The 20,848-nt window shown below is 37.4% G+C and overlaps 3 protein-coding genes across 3 annotated transcripts; 2 read left to right on the top strand and 1 right to left on the bottom strand.

Annotated features, from left to right (window-relative positions):
* Window positions 1-795: 795 nt before the first annotated feature.
* On the bottom strand, window positions 796-10,679 carry LOC113685051 (centrosomal protein POC5). The gene is made up of 10 exons (XM_027202504.2): window positions 9,916-10,679; window positions 8,949-9,124; window positions 8,651-8,721; window positions 3,964-4,093; window positions 3,314-3,382; window positions 2,874-2,993; window positions 2,690-2,749; window positions 2,262-2,460; window positions 1,343-1,534; window positions 796-1,099 (listed from the first exon to the last, which is right to left on the bottom strand). Exons 1-10 carry the CDS (start codon window positions 10,298-10,300, stop codon window positions 915-917), a joined length of 1,587 nt encoding a protein of 528 aa, XP_027058305.2. The 5' UTR covers window positions 10,301-10,679; the 3' UTR covers window positions 796-914.
* LOC149049420 (uncharacterized) lies at window positions 4,246-8,527 on the top strand. Its single transcript, XM_089194762.1, has 2 exons — window positions 4,246-6,934; window positions 7,563-8,527. The coding sequence occupies exons 1-2, from the start codon at window positions 4,344-4,346 to the stop codon at window positions 7,855-7,857; spliced, it is 2,886 nt and encodes a 961-aa protein (XP_089050888.1). The 5' UTR covers window positions 4,246-4,343; the 3' UTR covers window positions 7,858-8,527.
* LOC113685052 (uncharacterized) lies at window positions 10,436-19,725 on the top strand. Its single transcript, XM_027202505.2, has 8 exons — window positions 10,436-10,862; window positions 12,237-12,505; window positions 14,218-14,527; window positions 15,217-15,279; window positions 15,728-15,837; window positions 16,477-16,674; window positions 17,278-17,692; window positions 17,829-19,725. Exons 1-8 carry the CDS (start codon window positions 10,772-10,774, stop codon window positions 18,068-18,070), a joined length of 1,698 nt encoding a protein of 565 aa, XP_027058306.2. The 5' UTR covers window positions 10,436-10,771; the 3' UTR covers window positions 18,071-19,725.
* The last annotated feature ends 1,123 nt before the right edge of the window (window positions 19,726-20,848 follow it).

Raw genomic sequence — 20,848 nt, 5'->3', positions numbered from 1 at the left:
ATAACGCACAAATGGTCATATTAGTTGTGCGTGAATCAGTGCTTTCAGTAAGGTTTGAAGGTGGCTTCCTCGTTAAAGCACTCGGCGAAGGATAATATGAAAAACAATTTCGATCTCGTTAGCCCATTAGTTCCATCAGAGTAAAATTGCTTCAAACAGAGTTTTCTGTGGCGAACTTCGGTAAATGATCGTTAAATATTGGTTTCCTTCGTTAAACTGATTGTTTATTTTTAATCAAAATCTTCCATTTGCTGACTTGCAAACCTGCTGCCTGAGTTTCACACAAAAAGTCCTCTAAAAGGACATGTGATCACTGGTTACTGAAAATTTAGTCAGTATGTTCTCGTAAACTCAAAATCTTATTTTTCCAGAAAATTTATGATAAGACAGTACCAATAGTTTTTTACTCAAAACTAGTTTATAAAGGTAAAAGTCGCCTGAAAGAAATTTAAGACCTCCAGGTGTTTGAGGTCTCACTTAAGCTTCCAAAAAGTAACAGAAAGATCCAGAATGGTGTTAACCATCCAACATCGCATAATACTTAACACTTTCAACAGGCAGTCAACAAAAACAAAACTAGACAATATCCTGTGTGTATCGAATTTCCGTCTGCATATGTTCTCAAATTTTGAGGCTACGATCCAACCTTTTCTTCGCCTGATCTTTGTTTACAGAGGTTTCTTCTACTTGCAATTGGAAACAGACCTCTCAGTCTCCTGCTTCGAACGCTAAACGCATTTTTTGTGATTGCATGTTTTTGTTTTGTTTTTCGTTCATCATAAGGAAGACAAAATCAAATAAGACAAATGATTTATTACAAAATTACAAAAATAAATTGATTCAAATCGACCTATCACTACTAACAAGCGGTTGAGATTATGACTACACATGGCGGGGCTAAACTAGCGCGGATTTCAGTGTACAACTTTCACAGGAGTCGTGTGGATTGTCTGCACGCTTGGACCACGTGACGTTCTCGTGGTGGCTGCTTTACTTGGTGGTGCACGCTGACGACTCGGAGGGGCTCCTGAGGTACCATATTCTGTGGAATGCTTCTGAACGAGAACTGAACTAACAGGCCCTTGGGTACCTACCAAACCTGAAATAAAGTCACATGGGACAAGAATATTTTGATACATATATATTGGTTATGATAGGTGTATTGGGATTCTTTTCACTAATTTCTTCTCTTCCCCGCTGTAGTCCACGGAGAAGTCTCCCACTTCCTCTTTGATCACTCGGCCATCTCGCCGGTCGAGTATTGACTTTGAAAATCAGAAATACATCGACGGAAAGAGAAAAAAAAAAAAAAAAAAGATAAAAACATGCGTAAATTTTTTACCGGCGCCACCTTTTTGTCCCTGAATATCTGATCTGCAAACAGCTTTCACGGTAACAGTTTTTCCTATCTGGCCAGGCTTCTCAGCTGAAGTTCTCTGTCTGGAGAGAACGTGACTAAACTGATGTTGCGTGACAGCTGGACCAGATGTCGTTACTGTTGGAAGAGTTGGTTGATGACGCGGCATATCTTCATCTGGAGACGAAGCAAAGAAGAGACGCCATTTTATAACACGGGTTATTAATCAATTAACAAATAGAGAAGCCTTGACTGAGCTCTGCTCTGTTGTAAAGCACGCAGGAAGCGGCTAGAGCTAGTGTAGGGAGAAATACGAGACGTAGTCGAGTGTTTCTCCCCACCTCTTGATTGCCCTAGCCGCTTCCTATGCGCTTTACAACAAAACAGAGCACAGTCAAGGCTTCTCTATTTGTTCCAAAATAAACAATCCGCAAAATTTTCCACGCGTTACTTTCAATTTTCAAAACAACCTTTATTTCCAAAGCGAACAACAGTGTCGTCAGCATGCTCTATACTCTGATAGAGCACACTTTTTCAACTAATTACAGCGCAGGTAACATCCAAACTTTGTTATACATTATGTGTCTCTTTGTCTCGGTCATGATGATTACTGAATGTTCGTTAGTTATGTCGCGACTGCCAATCACTGTCACCTGTACACCAATCTATCATTCTTTTTGTTCTTCCTGTTGAACCGGCAGAATATAGCAAAGAGGGGTTTCCAGCAGAGATTTCAGGCAACTTGAAACGCGAAAAAGTGTCAATGCAACAAAGCTCGCCAATCTGCAAGTTCAAATTCGCGCAAAATTTTCATGCTTAATAATAGCATACAGCGTCGCGCTCCACAACTGATTATGACGCAGTACAATGATAAAAATGAGGAACGGTTCATTCCTTCTCTCACCGTTTTTGTCGTTGATTCCTGTAGCTGCAGGCGTAGGTCGTCTTTCACCCTCCTCACCTTCTCTGAACATAGTCATGGCTTCCAGATTCAGTGCACACACTCCGCGCATGAAAGCCTTTTTCATAGTTTCTTCATACCGTTCCCTCTCGGCATGAAGATGAGCGATCTCATTCCGCGCTATTTCCAGCTCACGGGTGGCCTGATCAGGAGAACAATTCACAAATGAACCTGATGGAGTGGGTTAACTTGGCGGAGTTTGCCATAATTATTTAAATAAAAAGAAAGAAAACCAAAACCAGAAGCATAAAACCTGTCACCTGTCACCAGGAATTATTGATTTGTTAACCTTGGACCTCTCTCTTCCGTCTGAGGGCGTTTAAAGTTTACAGTCAAATTACAAGAAAAAAAAAAGAAATTTTAAAACATACTGTTGCGAGACGACTTTCGTAGTCTTCCGTCAACTTGACACACACGTCTTGAGCTTTCGCCTTCAGAAAAAAATAGAAAAGGTTACATGTAATTCGTGGACGAATCAAAATCCCTGAATACCGGGCCATTTGAAAGTCAAATAGACAGTCACTACGAATGACATTAACAAACATATCATATAACCTGACATGCTTTTTCCACTCGTTGTTTCCATTTGGATTCAATAACAGACCGCCATGCACTCCAGGCACGTGACTTTAAAGCGTGTTTGTAATGTCTTCTGGCAAGTTTGGATGCAAAACTCTGAGAAGAAACAACATGACGACCGTCAGAAAATCGACAGAACTCAAATTTGTGAGGAAATAATGGTGTGATGTGCCCTAAGACGATTTAGGTGGAAAGGTAATAAACGTTGAATTCACAAAAAATACGAGGTGTTAAGGTGCAAAGAGGAACTTTTACTGGTTTGAACTAATTAGCACTGAGAAGATACAGTAGTTTCATTATAATTTCCTATAATAATAAATATTGTTTAAGCAAGAGAGACTACTAAATTTTAATCCCGTGCAAAGACGTCTACGAATATTGTCCTACCATGATTTTGTCAAGGTTCCTGAACTAACCTCTCTTTTTTCATCACAGTGTCTGATTTTCCACAAGGTAAAAGCCTTCATAAGTTCATTTCTTTCCCTCTATGGAAAAACAGATAAGTTTGTTAACTTTTACAAATTACACCCAGTCGCGGAAGAGTGTTTCCACAAGGTGTCAAACGGGAGAATCAAATCGTCGTGGATAAATTGTCACTAGCAAATCGCCGTGGGATAATTGTCGCGGGTCACGGGTCACGGTGAAAAATTCAAGTCTAATCACAAAGAACTTGTATCTCTTCTTGTTTGGTGCAGCTGAGCAATGTGTAAAGTGCTCGAGGCGTGTGGCTTAGTTAGCCATTAGAACTTAACAAACAAGAGGAACTAAACTCGGCCTGAAGTAAAAAACTGTAAATAGTTAAACTGTATTGTGGTTAAAAAATTTTAAGCTCATTTTAATTTCGATTTTATCATCAACCAGTTACTAAACGAGTAAATCTGTTATGATATGAAATAAACACACAAGGACATGCTGCTATATTTTGATTTCTCAGTGGATGGCTCTCACTGCACAAACAAAGCAGACTGTCTCATGTAATCATTCATTTCAGCTCATTCTATTCATTTATTCCATTCGCGACCCACGATCAGACAATTCACTGTCAAGACAAACATGTAAAACAAACCTGTTTGTGAATAGCATTTGTGATGTTGGTAACAATGGAGTCTTTGTGTGTCAAGGTCTGTTCATAAGTCAGCAACAATTCTTTTTGACTCTCCATCTCATTCATCAGCTTGTGCATTTCAATGCCGTGTCTGTGGGGTAGAAAAGTTTTCATAAATAAACGTTCATTAAAGCTCAAAAACGTCTAGTTAAGAAACAGATTCTTAGCAAGTCTATCTCCTTGAAAACAAAACGATCAGTAGCCCATGACGGCAAAGTCCTTGCCATTTGGCGAGATATGATCACGTGAACAGTTTCCGGGAGTCAACTCAAGGGTAATCGAAGTGTGTGCGCCGCGTCTCTCATTGGAAACACCCTTCTCTTATAAAAAGAAGTGAAAAGATGGCCTTAGACTTGCAACGTATTCGTCTAACGAACGATCACACCTTGGAAACGGCCTCTGAGGTGATGTCCCAGTTACAGTTTGAGAGACGCTTGCCGGATGGACGCGGACAAGAGTCTTATAAACAAGTTCTGAGAAATCTTGGTTTTAGGAGCGAACAAAACGGCTCAGAATCGTACAAACAGGACGTTTTCCAAGGCCAGTGTTTAATACTAGGAGATGCTAGAGTTGGCAAGACAAGTTTAAGAAAATCGCTTACTGGGCAACCATTTGATTTAGACGAACCAGGAACTAAAGGTGTGGAAATAAGTTTAGTTGACCGAAAGTGGAAAAGACTCCACGCCGACGATGGTCTTAAATTTGGAAGCTTTACCCGATTTCAGGAATCTGTTCTGTACCACGGTTTGATGTTTGGCCCAGCTGGAGTCGAACTTATCATTGACAGTGAAATGACATCAGCAATGTCAATAATGATACACGTCATGTTCCTTTTACAACGTATATTCTGGATAATCTCGATCATATGCCTTTTGGCTTTCGCAACAGTGTCTGTCAGTTTCTATGCATATTCATTTGCTGTATTTTCTCTGCAAATTTGGCTACAGCTTCAGCAATCTGAGCAAACAGAATTTTTAAGACTCACTTGGCTTATAGTCGCACTACGTCGCGTTTTAGCGGGATTGGGAGCTGCACATGTGATAGCAGGGTTCTTCAAAGAAATCGATTGCCAAAATCTAGAACCGTCATTTGATTTAAGCATACTTAATTATAACATGTTGACCTGGGCACTCCATATTGTGATTGTTACCATCCTGATCTGTGATATTAGCTTTTATTTGTCCCCTATTTGCAATTCTTATCTTGGTAATTGGATGGGGATCGAATCATCTGTCCCAGGTCAAACAAAGTTTAACAATCCACCACCTTTTTTGCCACGCTTCTTATTGTTTTTGATTCCTGTAATGTGTGGCTTAAGTTTTGGTGCCATTATTCAGTTACATATATCAATCAACATGACAACCCTCCAGTATTGTCACATTCTTCATTTCATAGTGATTCCTCTCGCTTTCCTCGTTACCTTTAAGTTTACACGGGCTTTATGTGCTTTGGTAAACATACAGGATATTGGTTTGATCTTTCTTATTTACATCATCTGGGAAAAATTCTTCGAAAAATTGATCCAGTTTTGTTCCCTTAATATGTATACTATAATTTTTTCAGTACCCGCCTGCCTTTCTCTGTACAGTGACTGGAATGTTGTGTTTTCTATTTTCAATGATACTCTGGATACAAGGGAAAGGCAAGCTAGTTTCACTTTTATCTTAATTGAAAAAATAGCACTGAATTTTCATAAGTTGAGAAGGGCTCTACATTCTACATTTTCTAGTCTTAAACTAAAAATATTAGACTTCTCAGGAGATGAAGAGTACTATGTTTACCATCATATCTTCATGAGAGACAATGCCATCTATCTTGTGCTCTTCAACATGACAAACTTTGCAGATGACAATTTTGGAAACATGGCCGCAAAAATCCAAAGACTTAAATTCTGGATGGAATCCATTTGCAGTAAGGCCTCATCAAGGACACCCATCTTCCTTGTTGGAACACACAGGGGCCATATGGAAAAACTTTGTTTGAACAAAATTGATAAGCACCTGCGGCAGAATATTTTGGATTCCTTTAGCGATGAGCTTGTTCTGAATGAAGAAGACAACCTCTTGTACTTCCCTGTAGAGAATACTTATGGAAAAAATGATACTGGGATTCAAAATCTCAAGAGAGTAATAATTGCTGCAGCTGAAGAGTGTAAGACAACTATTGGGCGTGAAATACCATTTTCATGGATAAAAATCCAAGATGCAATCATTAACTTGAGAAACAACAAGAGTGCAAAGTTCTGTGTGACACTGAAAGATTTTCCCATATCAGTTGGTAACTTTATTTGCAGCAACTGGTCCAAGGAAACTCTAAAATACTTTCATGAGAAAGGCCTCATCATCTTCATTGACCATGCTGATTCCTCAGAATGGGTTTTGTTGAAGCCACAGATACTAAATGATATCATTATACAGTTGGTGACACCACCTGAAAAGAAGGAAGAGATGGAACAGCGTGGCTTGAGGCAGGATTTTAAATTGCTCCATGATACTGGAATGCTCACTGACTCTCTCCTCAAGAACATTATTTCAAGAGAAACAGGAAGCAAAGAAAGTGAAGAAGCAATGAAGAGCTTCCTTGAGGAGTATGACATCATTTGCCCATTATTTCACAACAGGGAAAACATTAATGAGGCTGAAAATGTCACACACTTTGTTCCTTCACTGTTGCCAATGTCAGATGTAAACACACCAGTGTGGCATGATTCTCCAACAGACAAGGTCTTCTATGTGTTTTTCAAAAGATCTCTTCCAGAGGCTCTCTTTCAACACCTGTTGTCCCGTGCTCACAGGAGCAGTAAAGTAGAATTTCCTGAGGGGAAACCACTCATTTGTAAAGATGTTGGCAGATTTTGGTGGCGGCCTTGCACAGCTTACAAGGTGTTACAACTCAAGAAGGAAGACATGATTGAAGTGACATTTACTTACAGGTTAGTCCCTAAATAAATGTAACCTTTCACTGATTTACAGATCCAGTGTTGATTGTCCTTTACTATCATCACTCCCTGGTCTTTAGCATTTTATTTCATTCACTTAAAACTGGATTAAATAAACATGTTTTGCCAATGTGAGAGGGGTATAATAAAATTCTAGCAGCTTTTCAAAATCCTTCACACCTGGCACATGTAATGTTGCACTGACCTTGTTCTTGGATAACTTCTCACAGTTGCAATTTAAATTTTAACTTTCTTAATAACAAGCAAAACATTAGCTCTATTATTATTGGTCATTAAGACAGTAGAGCTAAAAGGAAGACTTGCTGTTGGAGCACACATTTAGTTCTGTAAATGAAAGTGCATTTTCTTTGTTAAGTAAGAATATCAGATAAAATGATAACACAACATAAAGTATAATAACCAATTCCTGGACATTTGCAGTCATGTAATTAAAAACACAAATTTCAATCCTAGCATCCACTAATTATCTACTATTAATTATTTACATAGATAGGGCAAAACAAATCTATTGTTATTTCTGAATGTATGCTTCAGCACTATATGTTGTCACACTATCCAATTGTACCCCATTTCTAAAATTTAGTTTTTCTCCATTTTACAGAAAAGGACAAGAAATCAAACCCTCATATGCACTGAGTCAAATGTTCACCATGATTGAAGATATCTGTACGGGGTACTTCCCGCATGTCAAGTTTCATTGTGGCCCAGCCTGCCCCTCAGACAAATGTCCTGGGCACCAAGAAGATTACATATCCCATCCAGGTGTTCAGAGGTCACATTTTCGATGCCATGTGTTCAATGTAATGCCTGCCCGTAAGGATCATTCTACTTCTTCTTTCCATTGTGTTAATCAAGACTTTAAAGAAGATTTAAGAGAATGGGAACAGTTTCCTTAAAAAATGAACTATGTGGAAACCATTGGAGAGGGACATGTACAAGACTATGCCATTATATGCCTTGAAGATTTTCAACATTTACACACCACTATGGAGATGCATAATTAAGTAAAAAAGACGTACTGAATTTGTGCTTTTATGCCCCTTTAATAGGATTTTTAAACACCTTTAAGGAGCTTTTCCATCTATACAACATGTTAGTAAACTGCAAAAATTGTACAGTATAAATCCAGAGGTGGCTGGAAAAATGTGTAAAATAACTAGCAAAGGCTGCCCATTGCCTGGCATCTGTTACACCATGAATAGACAATGTTTAACCTAAAAGGAACAACTTTGTAGACTAACACATAAACATGTACCTGAGCAGTATCTCAGTTGATAGAAGTTAGGCTAAAGTACTGATTACTGACATAAAAGAATTATATTACTCACATTCTACAAATTGCAATTCGCATAAAAAACCTCTTCTACCTTAAATAATTTTCATTTCACTTTGTCTCCTAACTGTACAATGTACATTGTACATTGTAATTAGGAGTACTGGTAATTAGAAGTGGTAATAAAGCAGGATTTTTTTACTCTCTAAAATTTAAATCTAGTTTAACATTTATTAAACAGTTGCATAAATATTATGTTATTACATGATATTAAATGATATCATTATCTTGAATAGTGTCTGTTTGTTGTGAGAGTTTTCCCCACTGTACAGCTTTTTGATTGGAACAAAGAAAAAAATGAAGCACCTGAGATGTTTTCTTCATGTATTACATGCATACAAAAACTGTTACAGTACCTTCTTTTCTCCTGCATCAAAAGCTGTTTCTGTTTTTCAAATAACCCCATTTTACACTGTGCAAATTCAGCCTGTTTGGAGAAGGAAAAATTTCACATGGCCATGAACATGAATGAAGTACATTCTCACTTACGCCCATAGGGTATAAACTGGGATAAGAAAATATTATAATTATTGTCACAAAGTCACTTTTAATCAATCCTCATTTGGTCAATTTGTAAATTTGATTTGGTCATGAATAAATCTTCACTTCAACATTTGAAGTCTTAAAATCAGTACAGATATGTAGGTCACATACCAAAACATTTCTCTTGAGATCCAAACACCAGTTATCCATTAATGCCTCCATTCTGGCCAGGTCAGCATCTATTACAGGTGAGGATGGCACTGGGGAGTCTGGTGACTCATCAGCAGTGTGAGATAATGATGATTCATGTTCAGCTTCTGCTATGACTGGTGAAACAGCATCTGTTTCTGAAAAACATTTATAAATGAGTCAATTGTTAAAATTACATGTAGATAATGTTTAGGAATATTTCTCAGTTAGAAACACATTTGTCACCAGGTTACATAAATATTTTCTTTAATATAACTAATTTTCATTCAGTCTAAAATCAAAACAATCTAATTCCTAAGCATGGTTAACAGCTTCTAAGAACGATATGTATAACATATGTTCAAGTCTTCAAGGATGCTCTTCACCACCAATACAGAAGTTATAGACGGAAAAATTAAAAAAGGATGGAATGGTTGAGGGCTATGCTTAAAGAGTTAGTATGCCTCCCTCTACAGTGTAATTAAAATGCAGTTAACAATTGCTTTTCAGAAAGGCCTTTCTGGCATGTACTTCTTAAGGCACAAGAGAGAAATTTGCAAGTAATGAAGTTAGCCGAGTTTCATTTTCATCGCTTCCAAAATATCAATTGCTTAGTGCAGTATCTCTTCACAGCTGAAAAGAGAAATATAGCGAGGTTTATGCACGCTCATCCTTTCCAACTTTGTTTTCACTTCAAGCTTGCAAAGCTAAGCAACTAACGTAAACGTAGGAGTTGAAAAATTGAGCTCTGAACCTGCACACATTTTTCGCCGCACAAACGAATTTAATTCAATTTCCTCTTTTAGCTTTTATCGTTTTATGAGAAGATAATTCATGATAACACATGCTCTGAGTTAAGGGTAGAGTCAGTGCATACGTACCCCTGTAGCTTACCACAAAGTTCTTAATAAGTTAACGTTTGTAACTGATATAGATGTCTAGAAATTACCTGATCGAAGCAGGGAATCTCGAGCTATTGATCCCTGTCCTTGAAACGACACTTTGAGAGAGGGGGTTCCCGAAAGTTTCTTCACTTCTTCTTTATCGACTAAATGCGATTCCTCTGTTGTTGGTTGGGAACTTTGAGTCGACACCGACGTAGTTTTCGAAGTCGAAGAGCTGCTGTCGTTTGTTTCAATGAAGGCACCGCTACTATCATCTTTCGAAGGAATACATGGCTCGTACACACTTGGAACAACTTGAATTTTCGGTGTAACAACAGCGTACTTAAGAAGCTCTTCGTATTCTCTTTGCAAAGAAGAGGAAACAGAGCTTCCAGGGGAATCCATGTCTGAGAAATGTGGGACAGAGTCAGACTCACTATGGGTCGCCATTTTGTTTGTTTCAAGTTTAAATTCAAAGATTACTTGCGTTTCGATTCTTACTTCTGATTGGTCTCTTACTATCACTTTGCTGTACACTTATTGGTCAAAATCGCTAAGCTGTATTACCAGCTGATTGGTTATTTTACTCTAACCCAGGATCTTGGGGTGAAACTATTTTCAGTGATGGCGGACGGTGGTTAGAGTTTTGTCGCCATCCTATGAGTTAGTTGAGCGCTCCAAGTCATAGATATATCTCATTCAATAGATTATAACTCATTGAAATACTTTCCTCATGCTTTAACTATGAACCAGAAATAAGAGTGATTATGAGTCAAGGAGCTTTTGGATTTCGTCGACAATCTGAAATGGCAAAGATGGCGGGGAACTTGCTCATTTGCGGAAGATATTTGGAAGTTAATTGACAGAATCGTGAACTTTCGACTACGTCATTTCTCCAGACGATCACGTGATAGCCAGTCAATGGAACAAAATAAACTTGACAGTAGCTTGAGAGAAGCTACTATCAATGGCGGTACACATCTCGTAATGTCGCGGGAACAAAGTTTCAGAGGTAGGAGAGCGGGAAGTCATTGATTTCGCAATTCAGCTGCTTACCCAAAGGAGAAGAGCTGAGTCTTTTACATTTCTTTCGGAACATCTCAATATTTATCTTCGTTTTCGCCCTCAAAATTCGAGTCACAGTAACAAGAGTAATGTGCTTATTTTATTTTCGTTTTCGTGCATGCAACGTCGTTCTGTAAATTATTGCGTATGCATCAGACATGTTCACCACTTAAAGTAGCTTCGACGAACTCCGGTCGAGTCTTGATGGTTCTAACCTTCATGGAAAATTAATTATTTTCAAGAAGTTTGCAGCGTTGAGACGTCAAGCCATCAAAAAGAACGTTTTTGTAGAAAGGGTTTAATAAGCAGCGAACATTTTTGAAAATACAAAACGAAACCAGAATTGGACTGACAGTCGTTTTGCGTAATTAAGTAACCAAAGAAGACAGAATCTCTGGCTTCCTCAATGCTAAAATTCGTATTTTGGACAAAATAGTGGTTTGTTTTGATTTGCCACCAATCGGCAATTGACCTGATTCGAGTTATCGTGGATAAAACTGATAAAAAAATAAAATAACGAAAATTGTTTGAGTTTTGAAAAACTTCTCAAGAAATGGGGGTGTGACTTTGATTTGCAGTTACAGGTCGAGTTAAATCGAGTTTGAGTGTACAATTTTGGCATGTATACATACAATTATATAATTATATTTCGATTGTTCAAAACTAAAACCGACAATGTTAGTAATGCCAGAAATGCATAAAAATAAATATAAAAAATTCCACGTGACATGTAAATGCTCGCTGAGAGAAAAATACATTTGTGTTTGTGAAGGTTGATTTTGTTTTAAATAATTTTCGAACCAGAATGAATTGCTTTCATCAATGAAATAGTGACATGTAAAACACAGATTGGTCAGGTATCATAACTGCAGTGATGACAAATTAAAAATCACTGCTGAAAACAGATTTAACCCCTCAAAGACTTATAAATTGGTCAGAAAACATACTATGTGTCAACTGAAAAATTTAATGAAGTTTAGCTAGTATATACAATGAAATGTCTCCCCATAATAGCAATTGGTAAACACTGACAGTCAGCTGGCTAATGTATAGTGCATCTGTAAACTAAGGAACTGGCAAAGCAATTTGGATGTAACTGTTGAATTTGTCTTGAATGATGTGTGGTTGTTGTAAGCCAGTGAGTTCATGCATGTACAGTATACATTTAAATGAAGAGTTAAGTTTTTAAGCATCCAAATAATGTTCTTTCAAATAGCAATCTTTTCATATAAGATTAAGATTTTAGGTGAGATCTGTTTAACATCTGTGTCATAATAGTGAATATTTTGAAATCAATTTCTCTGTTGTTGTATTCTCCCAGGATCTCGACCTCTTGTTACTTTTGGCCCCAAAGATTGGGCCTCACAGATAGTTAGAGGCAAATTGGAAATTTTGGAGGCATGTCGGCATCATATACCAAATCTCAGATGCCTTTTGCTTGAAGGCTCTCTGTGTTCTGCATCCTCTAATGGATTACAGTTTTTTCCTGGTCCATTTGTCAAAATCCAATTAGTGGTGGCATTAAGGAATGACAAGCAAGAGCTGTTTGATTGCCGACTGGTGGCTGCTGGAAATCAACAATGCAAAGTTGTAAGTACTCACACCATCTATTATAATCAATATGACAGAGTTAGTAAAAGAAGGCCTACAAAAAAACTTGTCAAGCTAGATTAATTTTACTTATAGGTCTATAACTTGCTTTCCTCTCCCTGTGATAAGTTGTGTTTCCATCCAGTCTTTCAGACAAGGTGGGAGATTTGATATAATTTCTAATTCCATGTTACAATTTACAGGTCTCTCTTTCTGCAGACATTTCTCTTAAAGATTACTTGGTTCTTGTAATGGTCAGCTACAGTGTACATCCTTAACCCTTTCTTGATAGCGTTGATATACCTCATTAGTTGATGACATGGGAAACAATTTTTATATTATGTAGCTTTTTATGTCCGACCATTTCTCGGAACCGGAACTTTACCGGTTTTCTATTTATCGATCTGAGAGCTAAGAATGACAAAAAGAAAATGTTCATTTGGTCAGACGTAACGTTTTAACGTGTCATATGTGTATATATATGTATATGTATATGTATACATATACATATATATTTATATATATTCGCTTCGTTTCTGCAAAAGTAATGTGTTGAAAGAGTTGGTAATGTCACCTGTTTACAAAAAGTTTGCAGCCTGATGCAAATTAGTAGGTTCGCTTTATCTCTAACTCTCAGGATAATTACGTTTTATGTTCTCGGCATCTATATTAACGTTCTTATTAGTTAAAAAAGAGTTTATAATTTTGAACAGCTATTTGTGATTATAAAAACTTTCACGCAATATAAGGTGATCAGAGCTGAACGGATGTAATCCACTTGGTACTTAATTAAGCGAAAAAAAGTTACTCAAAGTATGAAATGGATGAGTTTTTGTCCTTTCGATGTCATGTCAAGAAAAACAAAACGAAAAAATCACTTTTCTTTTAAATTGTATCGTCAGGCTTCCTGTGTGGACGTTTCTCGTGAGCAAAGTTGACCCGTTAATTGCAAATTCCTCAAAACAAAAGCCACCCAGTTGATTTGGCGAATCAGATTATCAATGACAATGATAAAAGTAAAAACAAACTCTTCTATTACTGCGACGAGCAAAAGAAATTTTCATGCAAACTGAAGAACAATTACAGCGATGAAAAAAAGGAATCATGAATTATAGACAATAAGTATTTCAATTGTGAGTCAATGTCACTCTGCTTACAGAGGAAGGCAAGTATAAGAAAGCTGATATGCAACAAGAAAACTAAGGAGCTCCACCTGGAAAAGATGACACGGCCAATTTTAGAGTGGCCGTTTTAGGGCTGACCCAGTTTTTCATTGCTAGCCTAAACATCCTTTTGGGAATCCTGTTTGTCCTAGCGAACAAGGACTTTTGTGGAAGTGTTTTTGAAACTCGAGTTGGTGAGTAAATACTTCAAAAAAACAAAAAGAAAAAAGAAAACACCGATTCCTATACTCTCTTTCTACGGCTAATACTCACTAGAAAGAACGTTTTTTTGCCTTAAAGACTATGCCTTTGAGGTATTGATATGAACAGCCTATATATGAAAATATATTTATTGTATATTACTCTCATCACCACTGGCTGATTGATCAACACACTAATTGCTAGCCCAGTATGTTTTCCTGGACTCCAATTGTTTTTGCAAAATCCTTATTCATTTCCAAACAGAATTTGCATCAATGAGGTCATCAGTGGCTCTTTGAATATAATCTTCAGCTCTTAAACTTCATTTAATCTGTGTTCTGATTGCAGAATGGAGGACGAAGTGTGATCAAAGCAGAAGTGAAACCAGCTGGTTCCATGTATCTCGCAGAAACATTGGCCATTGACTGCAGTGGAGATGAGCTGGGTTCCTTCACTAGGAATTTTGTATTTCTCCTTCCAGCTAGCATTCCTACTGAGTACCTCATTTCACTTGAATTCAGAGCAGTAACTGGGGAATTGCTAGATGACATACAACTCCAAGTATTGACCCATTATCAACAGACGAGTTTGTTTGACTTTTGTGATGGCCATTCCTTGTCATCAGTGGAATTACCATGCCCTAAAAAGGAACTTGTTGGTAAGTTTCTGTTGTCCTGTGTGTGCCAAAATAAACTTGGTTTACTAGCATACACAATCTGTGTATGCTTGCTTGGCTTGTTGTTCACTTAAGGGTGCTAGTGTATGATAATATTCAGACAAAGCACATGTCCAGGGAGGTTACTTGATGGAATGTCAGTGGATAACATGGTTTCATAAAACTGGTCTTGCTTGAAGTTTACTGAATCTATGACATATCAGTCTTTGGTAACAATAGATCTCATTTACATGTAGAACACTTGGCTACTCTTGGCTATTAAATGAGCTTCTTCATTCCTTCCTTGTTTAATTCTGATTGCCTGTCTTCAGGTAAGGATAATTATTGTTAAGGCTATAAGTTGATCATTGTTGGAGTTAACACGTCAAATTATTGAAGATTTAATATTGGTGGATTATGAGCCAGCTTAAAACTTACATGACTTTACAAAACATACTTGTACATGTATGACTATTATCAAATTTTTGAATAAAGTTCATAGGTAATCCAATGCATGTAAAAATACAGAATTCTTTATAATTGTAAGAAAGCTTGAAATAACTTTGACTAGTGCACCTCAATTTTGCTTGATTTGACAACTGAACCTAGCTAATGTATAGTCACTGTGTGCAGTCTTGTACATGTATACTGCAATACTCAGTGGAGATTGTATATATTTTTACATACATCAGGTATTTTGGGAACTCCAGAAGCTCAGAAGATTGTGTCATATTTTCAGGAATTAGTGGAAAATGGTAAATTTAAGGATAAGGAAAACTATAATTGTACATTATATGTATTTATTAATTAACCATAATAATTATTGATTATTATTATTATTATTATTACCAACATTGGATGCTGTTGAATTTATGACCATTATAAAACTCCTTGCATTCTTGTTAACTGATTGTGACAACTGAGGGTTTTTTAGAGGTTCTGAGAGGCCAGCAACACATACAAAGCAAAAATTGACCCAAGAACCTCCCTCCCTGTTACTGCTAAGCTTTACATTTAAAAAATTTCTATTATTATTGCATACATCTTTTGGTTAATACATTGTAAGTAGCTCACAATTTAATTGAATTTGTTCCTGTACACAATTTACTAAGTATCAGTGGAAATATTGGAATCACAGTGCTTTACTTTGAATTGTGGTGAACCAAACATGTCATGAAACAAACTGTTATCATTTTGTGTCAGGTGCAGAGAGATGCTTCAGACGAGATCAACTCCGTCTCTTCCAGACCATAGGCGAGCTCAGTCATTCAGAGGCTTTACTACAGGATCTGCAACTTGCTGTAAAGCTGGAGGTATAGTGTAGTCAATGTTACATTATTACAGTATACTGTTAGTTATAATTATGGTTTCAATATTATGGAATGTATGTAGAAGTATTGAGGCTTCACTTGGCCTTTGTTTGGCTCATTGCAGTGCTTGTGTAAATACCTCTTACTAACCAAGTTCAAGGTTTGTGCTTTTAGTAGCGGAGCAAGATTCTGAGCCAAAAACAAAGGTCCATAACTTATAGTACAGACCGAGAAAACAAGGTGTCTTAGTTATTTCTTGTACATTTGTGTCCAAACAGAGACGGAAGAGTTGAATTAAAACAAACTTTTGAATTAAGGTGGTGTTACAGTGTAATACACTCTGCTAAATTGACCAGTGCATGTACCAACTGAGCAATATACATGTACCACATAATTATATTTTTACAAATGGAATAAAATCCCAAATGTATTCATGTAGCACAGACTTTAATTTTGATTGTGCTTGAAAGCTTTCTTAACGTTTAATCTGCACTGGTTACTATGTGCCACATATTAAATAATGTTCAAGAGGTGCATGTTCATCATGATAAACTACTATTATAATTGGTGGCATGATCAGAAAAGTATTTCTGGAAATATGAGCTTGAATTCCTTATTTATAATTTTATTCATTCATTTTAGGAAAGTCTCATGCTGTACCAGATGGGAGATTATGAAAGATGCAAGCAGTTGGGTGAGAGCATCTGCCTTCATGCTAACACCTACCACTCACCAAATTACAATTCTATTGCTGGAACGGCAAAGTGCACTATCTCAAGTGCTTACAAGATGGAAAGGAACTTTACTAAGGCTGAGGAACTTTTGGATTCTTCTACTGAGGTTAGTTATTTCTATCTAGAACCATTTATTTTTTCATCTCTTTCATTATTTGTCCCATTAATTTGTATATGTAACAGAGTTTAGCTTTTTCCAGATTCCATAATTATGTGTATCTACATCTGTACAAGCTTATTTCTACTTATTTCTGTATGTGTGTATAAAATGTCTAAAACAGGGTCAGTTATCACCTTAATAAAAATTTTTCATTCTGCATAAGCTGCTTTAAAATTCGTCTGTTTTTATAGGCATTTTATTACCTTCACCTCTTAAATGTTTCTGTGTCTCTACACATCTTATTTTGCATGTAGGCATCACTGGAAACTTACCTGACAATATCCCTGTCTTAGTTCATGGCCCTTTTTGTGATGCTTCTGTTAAAAGAAATATGTAAAAAGATGTTTTGTCTCACACATTCACATGAAAAAGGCATAGTTGACAAAAGTGTTCTGTGAAGATGTCTTTCATTCTGAAGCCACTATGCTGTATGAGTTTGATAGGCACTCTTTCAGAGCCTTGTTGTTACCATCTGAAGAGAGAAAGAAGATTATCCATGACATGTTGAATGAGGCTTAGAGGACTTTTCTTTTCTCTCCTTCTTTTCAGCTCTTAGAGTCTGTTGTCCCTGGTGAAGAGACTGCAATTAACAGAACCTGTCTTGCTGCTTTGTTGTCTGAGAAGGGCACTGTTGAAGGAATCACTGAGCAAGAAAAAAAGAAACTCAAGAAAGCCTTGAAGGATGCAATGCTACACTACAGACACCAGCTCAACAAAACTCAAAGAAGGAATGCTAATAGTCCCAGAAGGGCTCTGATTAGAATGATTCTATTCTATCTTCACTCCACTCGAGACCAAGCCACAAACTTGCAGATAGCTGTGTCCAACAAAGTGTTAGACAAAGTGAAGGAGTTTGTTCAACAATTCAACAGAGAGTTTCTTGTAAATTGCTCCATGAGGGACAAAGCATTGTTTTGTAATGCCTATGGTGACTTACTGACCAGGAAAGGACAATATGAAGAAGGTTGGTAAAATTAATGGTTGTTTGCGTTATTTTTTAATTTTCAATTTTTTTTCTCATTTACCCAACATTTACTTTTGAATGTTTAAGTGTTATTTAATGATGAGTTCAAACATTACTGTTGCGTGCTTCTCCACAGCCATCAGTTCAGTGTCTGAGGCTTTGAAAATAGCAGAAGATCTTCAGCTGCAGACAGATATAAAGGGAGCACGTGACCGACTTCTGCAACTCGATCGGCTGCGTATGGAGCGAGGAGAGGGTGGACAGTGGCCTCATGACCTGGACGAGAGAAGAGTGGCGAGATATCAGGGCTTCGAAGAGCCAGGGTTTGAAGTCCTGGAGAGATTTCTTGAGCAACTCACTCGGCGTGTGCAGAGATGAAGACCGTACTAAGAAGTTGCAGAGAACACTGACATTTCAACATCTCCATTCTAGAAACAAACTGTCATGAACGATCACCTGCCGTTTGCAGTGGGCTCCTGTCTGTATTGTTACGAAAACTAGTTTTACTAATAGGTGTACTGTGGTTATTTGTGGGTTCAGCTTTTTTTCATAATGAAACATATCGTTGAATTCCTGACGCCTTAACTGTCATTACAGGGCTCAGCAATGCAGTTCTGCACGGACAAAGCTTAGTAATGTTGTCGCTATTGCTCTCAAGTTTAGGCATGTAAGTCATGTCGCAGATTGTCTCCACTCTGTGACTGCATTGCACTTTCTCCCCTCCTAGGAAAACTTGCCATAATGTATAATATTCTCACGGCTGTAGATAGCGGGTATTACGTAATGACGTATACTGTATACGCCTCCGATCTTAGTATAACTGAGTTATGTAAAGGAGCAAAAAATTTATTGTCAGAGTTTAACCAGGTAAATAGATTTAACCTCACTCACTTTCACTAAGAAATATGAGTATTCCGCTTTATTTAGATGAATCGTAGCATGTATGGTGTTACCGTGACGTCATAATCTTCATCGTATTGCAGTATATGAAACTTGATTAGTAAACGATTAGTTAAGATGGTGAATGCACGTGTTTGGATATTCTCCTGAGAACTAGAGCCGCAAATGTTGGTGTGTAAATTCATTTTACAACAACAACAACAACAAAGACTTTATTTAAACACGATAATTGTTAAAGCGACTACACGCTTGTGGGGTCGTGCGTAAAATGGAATAAAATGAAATGTAGTAAAATACAATAATTAAAGTAGCCTATCAAAATTAGAAGATCTAAAAATATTTAAAATTGGGGTCCTTAAAATTCACTGTCTGTGGAGAGATGGAATTAAAGTTCAAATTTAAAAGTGCCTTTGATTTGTAGGCTAACGAGGAGAGCTGCTTAATGGTTATATTTCTTAAATTTGATTCTTGGAGAAGTGTGTTAAAAACGATAGGTCCTCTTCTGGAAAAACTGTTTTTCATGTAATATGTATTGAATTTTGGTACTTTTATGTTGGCATTACTTCTTAGATTTTTCTTAGTATTCACGTCAACTTCTTCGGTGGTATCTAAGATGGATATAGGTAAAGTCTTCTTATCTATTTTGAACATCAGTTTAGCTAAATTAACTTTATATGTGGTTTCAATAGAAGACCATCGAGCTTTGCTTAGTACGTCAGACTTAGGCATATCCCATGGCCAGTTAAAAATTAATTTTGCCGCTCTACAGTGTAAAGACTCTAATGCAATTAGGCCCTCCTTATTAGTAAGGCCGCCCCAGACGGTGATACCATATATAATTGATGGGTAGATTACTTTAAAGTATAAGTCCAGTAGCATGGGTCTTGGTAAGAACAAGCTGCGCTTCAGCATGTTAAGCTTATTTGCAAAGCTGATCTTTAGTGCTTTGACATGGTAGTCCCAGTTAAGTCTATTATCAATATAGACTCCAAGCAGCCTGGTGTGTTTAACCCATCTTATACAATTGTATTGTACATGTTGTACATCGCATCAGTTAGCGTTTTGTAAGTTCATTTCCAGTAGCCTTTGGCTTTATATGGAACATAAGTGAATAAAGTAAATGAGTGCGACAACGAGCGTTTATTGAGTATATCCAAAGCATTCACATAGGTAAATTTTAGGTTTTAAATCGACATTGGAAATAAGTGCAAGAGTTCCAGGCTCAAAGAAACGAAACCGGCACTCAACAGCGCTTTTAGGGTCATTACTCGAATATATTTCAATTCTGACCATATAATCGATTTCTGTATAGTCGAAATCTTCATGGTTTTGTTAGAAAACCAATATCGCTTGAGTGATTAACTTCCTCAAGTTTACGAAACTTCCATGAGTATGAAACGAGAACATACCATACTTTTAAAGTCGTCACTTGAACATATTTCGAATATTTCATAATCTTCATGGTGTTGTCGGACACAAACAGCGCTTCAGTCATAAGGATTTATGATCTTTACTGCCTATTCACAGTCTAAGTCTGATCTTTTAAGTGTTAGTTTCTTCGGCGACTTGACTTTTTATTTGAACACAACTCAGGTTCCGGGCGACGTAACCGGTTACCGCTATATCCACCCTACACTGATTACCTATGGCCCTACAAGACCAGCCTTCAAGTAAAGTCAAGAGCTTTATGCCATAGGCACCTGTGTTTTCTATCACACTGAGGAAGGTGGGGTATGTGGGATGTGATGTGACAGTAGCTAGGTCAGCAGGAGAAATTTGTGATCGTGTAATTTTATCCTCCTGCAGAGGACAGGAGGAATCGAACCGCAGACCTTCGCCGGATTCCGCGCTCCGAAGCTGTATCACTGAGCTACAAAGACTCTACAGTTAAAAAGGGTGTTACTAACTTCATGTGTGATGTTTGGCCATGATCTTTGTGTGATGATCGACACGTAATCTAGAAAGCCCGATTCATTCCCCGCAGAACGTTGCATGGTGCCGAGAGTGCGATCTGTTCCCAACGACTACAAGTCGTGACATCCGCACAAATTCTTCTACCGGAAAAATTGGTTCCGAAAAAAAAAGCCAGTAGTGGAAGAACTGGATCGAATGGTGCTAATGCCATCGCATCGTAGCAGGCCTCGATGAAAAAGATGAGAAGGTCCTAATAAATGCGTTGATCTACGCTATGGTTGGAAATACGAACGAAGTTCTGAAAAGCTTTCATCTCTCAGAAAGGTCACGACAGAGTGAAAT

This window comes from Pocillopora damicornis, chromosome 2, assembly GCF_964200805.1.
Source record: "Pocillopora damicornis chromosome 2, jaPocDami1.2, whole genome shotgun sequence".
In the NCBI taxonomy this organism is placed as follows: Eukaryota; Metazoa; Cnidaria; class Anthozoa; order Scleractinia; family Pocilloporidae; genus Pocillopora; species Pocillopora damicornis.
Note: the sequence above shows the minus strand (reverse complement) of the source record. Positions and strands in the feature narration are given on the sequence as shown.